Source organism: Nicotiana tabacum, chromosome 17 (assembly GCF_000715075.1).
Source record: "Nicotiana tabacum cultivar K326 chromosome 17, ASM71507v2, whole genome shotgun sequence".
Classification (NCBI taxonomy): domain Eukaryota; kingdom Viridiplantae; phylum Streptophyta; class Magnoliopsida; order Solanales; family Solanaceae; genus Nicotiana; species Nicotiana tabacum.
Window position 1 is genome coordinate 30,313,603 of NC_134096.1, and position 9,874 is coordinate 30,323,476.

Here is a 9,874-nt window from a genome sequence, read left to right on the forward strand (position 1 = left end):
AAATATACGTAGTTTATATACGTTTTGGTTAGCGAATGCAATTAATTTTTGCCACCGACCAATTTTGTCCCTTTTTTCGTTTCGCCTTAGCATATAAGAATATAACGAGCCTGCCCATTTTTCCTTATGTAAGAATTTAACCATGCATTGAGAATGAACGAATTATTTAAGCCACCCGGCAACAGAAGAAATAATTGTGCTTTCGCTTGCCTGGAGTAAAGCAGGTTGTTTCTTTAAAATCTTTACAGTTAGGCAAGGGTAATGTATGAAGATGGGATGCCACTAAAGCGTCCTTGGTAGGGGGATCTGAAAAAATGTTAGCAGGGACCATAGTGATCCGGGAGTACCGTGTGGAAGAGCTCTTGCTCAAGGGATAAGAGGGTGATGACTCCCAAGAGCTCTTATCGACGGAGCCAAACAGAATAAGGATCAATCTACATCAAATTCAATGATAATAAAAGCACATACCTGACCACTTTAAAAGTCTTCAACGTTTTTATCCTAACAAAAAGCTATAGGTTCACAAGAACCTAGAACACAAATGTTTGTAGGGCAGTACAAGTAAAATTGGTATTGCTAAAATAAAAATAAACATTAGGTCCAACCAGCAAAAAGGTTTGATCAGTCTAAAGTTCGACCACGCATTTTAAGCAGTGGTAGCTGATTGAGCAGCAAGTCTCTTCCGTGCCTCTTCAATGATGGACAACTTGATACCTTTTCCTTTAGGGAGGGATACCCATGGCTTAGTACCTTTTCCGAGAGTGAACACATTTCCCAAGCGTGTAGCAAACTCATGCCCTTGGGCATCTTGAATGTGAACTGTCTCGAAACTACCCTTATGTTTTTCCCTGTTCTTAATAACACCAACACGCCCCCTGTTTCTACCACCAGTCACCATGACAACATTTCCGACATCAAACTTGATGAAGTCAACAATCTTATTGTTCTCTAAGTCCAGCTTGATGGTATCATTGGCCTTGATGAGAGGATCGGGGTAGCGGATTGTTCTTCCATCGTAAGTGTTGAGGTATGGAATACCCTTCTGTCCAAACTGCACAGATCGGACCTTGCACAGCTTAAACTGTAATTAGCCAAAAGAAAATTAGTAATTACTCAAACAAGGCAGTATTGCACAATCCTACAAGCTGGAAGCAATCAGCAGAAAATGAATTGTTCCAAAGTACAAAAAGATGCAGGATACTTTCTCAAAGTCCATAGTGCAAAAATCAAGAATGCATCAGAAGTGAACCTTGGCTTCCTCATCCCTAACTGAGTGAAGACGAAATCGGCCCTTTGTGTCGTACATGAGGCGGAAGTTCTCATTTGTCTTAGGAATTGAAACAACATCTGTATGTCAAAAAGAATGGGCATTACTAATTTGAGGAACTCAACCAACTAGAACACAGAGGAAACAAACAGAACATCAACAAAAAAGGTCATTAACGAAAAATGTTCTTTGAAAACTGAACATTTTTGGCAGTATTACTCGAAGATGCAAAACCACACCAAATATGAAGGAAGTACTCTTACCCATAAAGCCAGCAGGGTAAGTCTTATCTGTCCTAACTTTCCCATCAACCATAACAAGTCGTTGCATTAAAATTGAAATGACCTCGCCGTATGTCAGAGCATACTTCAGCCTGTTTCTCATGATAATGATCAACGGCAAACACTCCCTTGATTTGTGCGGACCAGACGAAGGCTTGGGAGCCTACAAAAGTAAAAAAGACAACTCTTCAAGTAAAGAAGCAGGAAAACATCAAAAATTACTCACAGGTTACTATGATAATTGATGTCTTACAAAAGCTCCTCCAAGCTTGTCAAGCATCCAATGCTTTGGGGCATTGAGCCTCTTCAAATGTTTCTTCAAACCTCTAGCCTGTACATGAATATAAAAACAAAGTTACATTTGGCAATATCACTACTGCATGTACAACATTTCCAAAGAGTTCAGGCCAGCTATTTAAGTCCACTACCAATAGAAAATGACAAGCATCTGAAGCCAACTGTAAAATTCAAAATCCATCAATGTCAAAGAGATCTCATGCAGTTATTCAAGATAGAATTAGTTAAATGCATCCTTAGATGCAAGGATAAGAAAATTATCTCAAAATTTGTACTTAGTGAAAACGATTTACAAGATATAGAAATAATAAATTACTCAATAAACTGTAGGGGGTAAAATTCAAAGAATAGTTAAGCATTGATTGTAAAACAAGTTTTGTTAAACCAGCACATTAACAATATATAGATTGTTATAGAGTGGATTATACTGCCAAAATTCTCATCTACGGATTGTGATTCAAAGTCATTAGCTTTAAGTATTTTGTTTATTAGTTCTCGGTGAAGATGATATTTTACGAGATATAGAATACACAAGGTTCGTTATCCAGCAAATAATAGTACAAAGATTGTTTTCTGGTGAAATACCAAAAAAGAATTGTCATGTAGGGATCTCGACTCAAAGTGAAAGATTAGCTTTAAGGAATCATTTTAGGTTCTCTTATCCAGGTAGTACTATTCCACATTCCATTGGCATAAGATAATACATAGATTATCTTTGTTTTGAGAAACATAAAGTAACATACATATTTCAGCGCTAAGTTGTGGTAATATTAGTAAGGCAGAGTTTTATAGTGGAAATCAAATATGTATTAGTCATATAAAATTTATATTAGTAATGCAGAGTATGCCTTCTTTATACAGCGAACCAACAACCACATATACAGTATTATCCCACACGCGAGAATAGTGTGTAGGCAGACTTTACCCCGACCTTGTGAGGATAAATGGCGCAATAACACTAGATAAAACAAGTATAATGAGAAAAAACGACCAAAACTCTAATGAGAAGCAACATTAATTTTATCTAACAAATGTAAATGGATATGTTATGGATCTAGAATAGAATATCTTCTAATTTAACAAGGAATAAACTGGAGAAAGAAACGAACCATTTTGGTGGTCTTTAGATTTGAATCAGCAGCCTCACAACTCCGCCACTTTCTGCAGTAACTAAGCTTACCTGCTGCTTCGCTGATGTGAAAGCCTCCTTATAAACCCTAATTTTTAAGCTTCGATGTCTCCTTAAATACTTAGCCCAAGCCCTTCGTAGCCCAACTCTGATTTGGGCCATACGGGACTGCCTTTTGGTTGAATTTCTGATTGGGCTTGTGTACACAACCATTTTACGCACGTTTTCTCCGAGAACATTAGGAAAAATATTTATTTGGGCAATTATCCTTTAGAACCTTTTTTATAAAGGGAAAACCAGTGACATAAACCAAAAATAGACATTACTTATCAATAATTAGCCATTAAATCATCTATCTATCTATATTATTATTGTTGATGGACTAAAATATCCTCAAAATCTTGATGGACAATACCTTTAGAATATAATTTTTTATCGGATAAAAGTGTAACTTTTAAGACCCTTCTTTCGAATTTAGGACTTTGAATGTAACTTTTTTGCAATTACTTGCAAAAAAAATGTTATCCTTACCTGAAAGATGTAACTTTTATTTTCCATTGAAGAATTCCTTGAAAAAAGAAAACAAAATCAAGAGAATAAAATCCTCTATAATATATTACCTATTTAGTTTTCGGTTGATCGATCTTCGTAACTGCATTCAACCCCGATAAGACTCTCCCATATTTAAAACCATCCATGGATGTAATTTTCACCTTATCGTAACAAAAATCAACATCAGTCCAAGCGACTCAATTATGCACAAGGTTTTTCAAAATCATCAAAGTTATATTTCAGAGTTTAGAGTAGCAACTATATACGATAAAACATATATATAATACAAAGAAACTACAATATTAGTATCCATTGGTCTCATGACTATGAACGTACTAAAGTTCAGTTTTCACAATCTCTGTATATAACAATGACAATAAAAAATCATAATTCAATTTTCACAAACTAGAAAGAAACATTCATTAACTAAATGTTGATGGACTAAAATATCCTCGAAATGTTGATGGACTTTTATACCCTTAAAATATATTTTTTTATCGGATAAAAGTGTAACTTTTAAAACCCTTCTTTCGGATTTAGAACTTTGAATGTAGTACTAATTCCTTCGAATTTGGGTTCGTTCTTAAATTCCGTTTGGTACACAACTAGGTCAACTAAATCCATCTAAATTACGGCAGCTCTACTTAAACAACTCAACATATCATTGCCGCAAGAGATTTTGAAAGCTTAACCTTTTTGATAAAGGGATATCAATTAGATATCATTTTTTCTTGAATTCTATTTTTTCCGGTAATCCAGCATATTATATGCAAATTTTATGTTGAACTACGTTCTCCTTTTATACCATATATATACTTTATAATGCTTAGGTCAGCTGCATGGTGTTATTTTCTTTGCAGTAAACACCACTATAGATTTGAAACATCGCCTTGAATTTGGTAGATAAAATCATTCAGCTGAATGGAAGAGACCGCTGCTTAAGGTGACATTATTTCAGCCAATTTATTTTTTCTTCTCCCTTCATGTTGTAAAATAGTTTTGTTGTTATATTGTATCTGATAATTCAATTTGGTGGTAAATCAGCTTGAAGCTATTTTAGAAACTTCAAGTATTGCGGAGCTTTAGATTTGCATGTCAATCTTTGATGTCTATGCTTTAAAGGATTGTATAAGCAGGTCCTTAAAATATTTTATATTTTATATTTTCTTTTTTACTCTTTTGTTCAAAATCTTATGCCCTACACGGTTATACTTTGATGATTGTCATGTAACTATGACAAACATACTTTATGTCACCAATGATTGTATTTTGTATGAGTTCTGACCTACAAATTAAATGCAGGAAACTTGTGTTTCACTGGAGATGGTCTTAGATTTAAATATTCTTTTTTTATTTATTTTATGATTAAGAGTCAAAATTTGAACACCTAATGAGTTCCAAGTTTACTACTATATCGATGAATCCGTTCTACTTCTTTGATAATTATGTGAAACATGTCTTATCAAACTTAGAAATTATGAGATTTGATTACTCTAAAGCGGACAATTTCAATTTTAAAGGGAAAATATTGCAACATATAGTTAATAATATCATGACTAAAAAATATAGAGGAGATAAAGTTGACTAAATAGTTTTCAATATGTTTGTTTAACATAAAAAAAATGTTGTCATAAAAACAGATAAAGCATAGAGATAAACAATCCTTAGTGTTCATCTATATTTGCCGCAACATGTACTCTTAGACGAATAACTATATGTGACACTTTTAAAAATAATATATATCAACAATTATTCATGACAACAACTAAAGCGACAGAAGGGGACATACACCAAAAAAATCATCTATAATGAAGCATTAGACAAGATAATACCACATTGCTTTTTTCGGCATGCACTATAAATTCGAACACTATCTAACTAACTTAACTAAGTCGATCATATTTTCAAGTTCAGAATGATGAATGATCATTTTGAACTCAAGTATTATGTTAATGTAATAACAATAATTTTTAAAGTTTAAAATATTATCAAGTTTTTATATAATTTTTTAGTAAATTTAATATATTTTTCTTTCTTGTAATAATTGACTAAAGATTTACGTGCAACGCACGTACATAAAACTAGTATTATTATAAAAGCATGAATAAAATGTTGTATTACAAAAATAACCTTTTAATATCAAGCATATAACTCACAATAAAATGACATAATCGAAATTCTAGACATTAGCCTCGTAATACTATTAGTTTTAGGACATAATACTACACATTAGGAATCCTACATGATTATCTCTAGGAATCATATTAGTATAATTATTTTCGGGCATAGATATATAATACTACATATTAGCATGCAAACCTAATACCTTTAGGAACATGTTAGATTTTCTATTAGTATAATTATTTTCGGGATATGGACATATTTTTAGCCATGTAATCCTATTACTTTTAGGATATACTTCTTAAAAAAATTCTTATTACTAATTTAATTTGAAAACGTATTATATTGTCCAAATCCATTTAGAAACAGGAGAGCCTATATTATTATAAAAGCACGAATATAATATTGATAGATCAAAATAGCCCTAAAATATTAAATAGAGGAACTCATAGTAAAAATGTTGGTTGACCAAAATAGCCTAAAAATACAAAAATTAATAAGTTATTTTGGTAAAATATCATAGAAATAGAATTCTAATTAAGTACTACCTTTGGATTTTGTTGCCTAAGGATCGGCTACTAATTATCTGCTTGGATTAGAAAAGCACATCAACAAACCCATTCCTTATCATACGAAATTTATACAATCTCAAGTTTCTTTCATTTTCCATTCATAATAATACAAAATAATATTTTATTTTTGCAAGCCCTTCATAGAAGATTAAAAAAGCAATAGGAGAAGAGAAAATCCAGCCCACCGATAAATTTATTCATTACATAACGTAAATATCTTTATTTTTTAAGTATAATAATAATATCTTTAATAAATAAATTATAATACAAATTAACAAATAATGAAATAGTTAAAATTTGTATCGGAATGAATCCTTTTCTTATTAGAATACGAGTTCAATTTTAGCTTTTTAGATATTTGAAATGTTATGCCACACGAGTTTGAAGTTTCAAATATATGCCAAAAATTTACAACGAAATGACACAACTAGAAATAGTATATGTTAGGATGCACTTAATTTTGTTCTTTTAACAAAATTCAAACCATGAAATAATTTTGAAAATCAAGATTTGAAATGAAAAAGCTATGACCACTATGACCTCTGGACCTACGCTTAATTTATAATTGTGAACAAATTACAGACTGCGAATAGCGCATACTATTGCATGATATGCTCAATATGAAGATGTTTAAAGTATTTAAATTTCTAATTAAGATGACCTTACACCAATAACTATTTATAATATACTAGGATTATTGATTTAAGGGAGAAGAAATCGCGAAAGAGTTAAGGGGCACTACTAAACTAATTAACATAGGAAGCATAATAATTTTTTTGAGTAGAGCCCATGAGTCCGTTAAAATTAGAACTTTTGAGTACTGAATTATAAAATAATTATTCTTACATGCATTTAAAAGAGTTTATAGGAACATCAAGCATTAGTATGATGAATAAATTAATGTGATAAAAAGTTCAACATATTAGGTGAACCATTGAGTGTGTATACCCAAACTTCTAAGAATTAAGACCGGATTCTAATATAAAATAAAAGGTGCAAATCGTAAGACAGAGTTGTTAATTATAGGAATCAAACATGCGATGTTGTAGTTGGGACTTTGATGTAATTACAATGTTTTATCAATTGAATTAAAAAAAAATATATCATCGTTACTTAAATGTACATACCAGAGTAATTAGAGTATAGTTTTCGAAAGAGACAAATATATGAGAAGAACCAGTTTAAATTAGGTATACATTAATTACCATAAAGCATTATAAACACGAGATAAATTTACTTATATTGATTTAATTGGTTCATCTTTTCTTAAACCAACGAAGAACATTTAGTTTCAATAAGAAAATAATATATTAATGGAGACCAATCTATCGAGGCTCATTCTTAATATCATGGGCGAGAGAGAAAGCAAAAATAGAAAAAAAAAATGAGGACGAGGAGGAGAGAAAATAGGGATGATCAAATAATTGAAAGAGTCTGAATGAGAACACGGAGATAAACTGCAAGGTTACATGCATTGTTGACATGCTCTTTATATATTAATTGATATATTCATAGATTAATACTTCTTCTTATTCCTATAGTAAAAAATAACAAGCAAGTATTTATAGTTCAATCTGCAAAGTTTTCTCATATGCCCATAAAAGTCTTTCTTACCCATTTGGTTCTGTAATTAAAATATAATAGTAATAATAAAATATATATGGTATGTATTAGTTTAAAAAAAGTGACATATTTAATATCTTCATAAGGCAAAGATTTCATGGGATTAACATTGTTCAATATTAGTGGTGTACATTTTATTGTATACTTTTAAATTTATTCTTACTTTACTTTTTTATTTATTTTTAATTTTTCTCTTCTTACTTGAAAAATTACGTGTGAAACACGTATGTAGAAACTAATTCTATCAACAACAACAACAAACCCAGTAGTTTCCCATAAGTGGGGTCTGAGAAGGGTAAGATGTACGTAGTCTTTCCCCTATCCCTGGAAGGGTAGAGAGGCTATTTCCGATAGACTCTCGGCTAGAGAACGACTGAAAATAAAAAGATAATTGTAGCAAGTAGGAATAACAGCAAGATAAAATAAGATCGAATCCAAGAATGTCGTCAAACTTGTGATGACCCAAAGTGTCATCTTTAAATTTAATAAGAAATTATGTGTTCTAAGACCTCAAAAATCACTATTTATCATTCTTCGACTTACGTGCACAGTCCGTATAATTTTCCAGAAAGTTTTTGTGTGAAAAATGGATTAAAATGTGAAATAGAGCTTTAAAACTCAACTGAGTTGACTTTGGCCAACATTTTAAGCAAACGAACTCGGATCAGTGTTTAACAGTTCCGATAGCTCCGTATCGTGATTTGGGACTTGGGCGTATGCCCGAAATCGAATTCCGAGGTCCCTAGCCCGAGATATGAAATTTTGATAAAAAATTAAAAGTTTGAAAGCTTAATGATTTTAAAAATTTGCTGATATTGGATTTATTGACATCGGGTCCGTATTTTAGTTTCGAAACCTGGTATAGGTCCACTATAATATTTATGACTTGTCTGCCGAATTTGGTGAGAAACATAGTTGATTTGACGTGATTCGGACGTCCGGTTGTGAAAATATAAGTTTTGAAGTTTTTTTGAAAATTTACTTTGATTTGGGGTTCAATTCATAGTTCTAGATGTTATTTTTGCGATTTGATCACGCGAGCAAGTTCGTATGATGTTTTAGGACTTGTGTGCATGTTTGGTTTGGAGCCCCGAGGGCTCGGGTGAGTTTTGGATAGGCTACAGGATGATTTTTAACTTAGAAAATTTGGTTTTTGAGCTTCTGGTGCATTGTGCTTCGCGATTGCGAAGCCATTCCTGCAATCGCGAAGAGGAAATTGTGAGCCGTGAGATTTACCCTTCAAATTCGCGAAGATAGGCACGGGAACATGGAAGGTTATCTTCCAGTGCACTGCGAACGCTAGGATCAAACTGCGATCGCGTAGAAAGAATGAGGCAGAGGCTGAAGCACTGAAATTGTGCTACGCGATCGTATAAGTCGGTACGCGATCACGTAAGGTTGGGAAAATGTTCTCTGCAATCGCATGGCCATTTATGCGATCACATAGAGTTAATAAAATAGGCAGCCAAAATGTGATTCACGATCGCAAACAATTATCCACGATCGCAAAGAGTAAAATGGACCTGGCAGAAGTTTTCTACACAATCACGAACGAATTTCCACGATCGCGATGAATAAAAATCTGAAAAACAGAACTTAAGTTCTGGAAATGGGATTTCGATCAATTTTCAACCATTTTCAATTTTTAAGCTCGGGTAAGGCGATTCTTGGGCGATTTTCAGGGAAAAACATTGGAGTAAGTGTTCCTTATCCTATATTGATTATATTTCAGGATTTCATACTCAGTTATATCATGAATCAATGAATTTTTGGGAGAAAAATTAGATTTTTATAAAATCTTCCAAAAAAGGAAATTTAAGATTTGAAGGTCCCTTTTACATCGGAATTGGATAATTTTTGTACTATTGAACTCGTATCGGAATGAGTGTTCAGATTTTGTGAGTTTTTTCGGGATTTGAGACGTGGGTCCCACTGTCGAATATTAAAATGAATTTCGGATTTTTATCCGAAAAATTAGTAAATTCATATGGAATTAATTTTTATGATTCGTATTGAGTATATCGAATTGTTT

The 9,874-nt window shown here is 32.3% G+C and overlaps 1 protein-coding gene across 1 annotated transcript; it reads right to left on the reverse strand.

Annotated features, from left to right (window-relative positions):
• Positions 1-425: 425 nt before the first annotated feature.
• LOC107780799 (small ribosomal subunit protein eS4) lies at positions 426-3,086 on the reverse strand. The gene is made up of 5 exons (XM_016601375.2): positions 2,955-3,086; positions 1,802-1,879; positions 1,531-1,711; positions 1,250-1,347; positions 426-1,081 (listed from the first exon to the last, which is right to left on the reverse strand). Exons 1-5 carry the CDS (start codon positions 2,955-2,957, stop codon positions 647-649), a joined length of 795 nt encoding a protein of 264 aa, XP_016456861.1. The 5' UTR covers positions 2,958-3,086; the 3' UTR covers positions 426-646.
• Between the last annotated feature and the right edge of the window lie 6,788 nt (positions 3,087-9,874).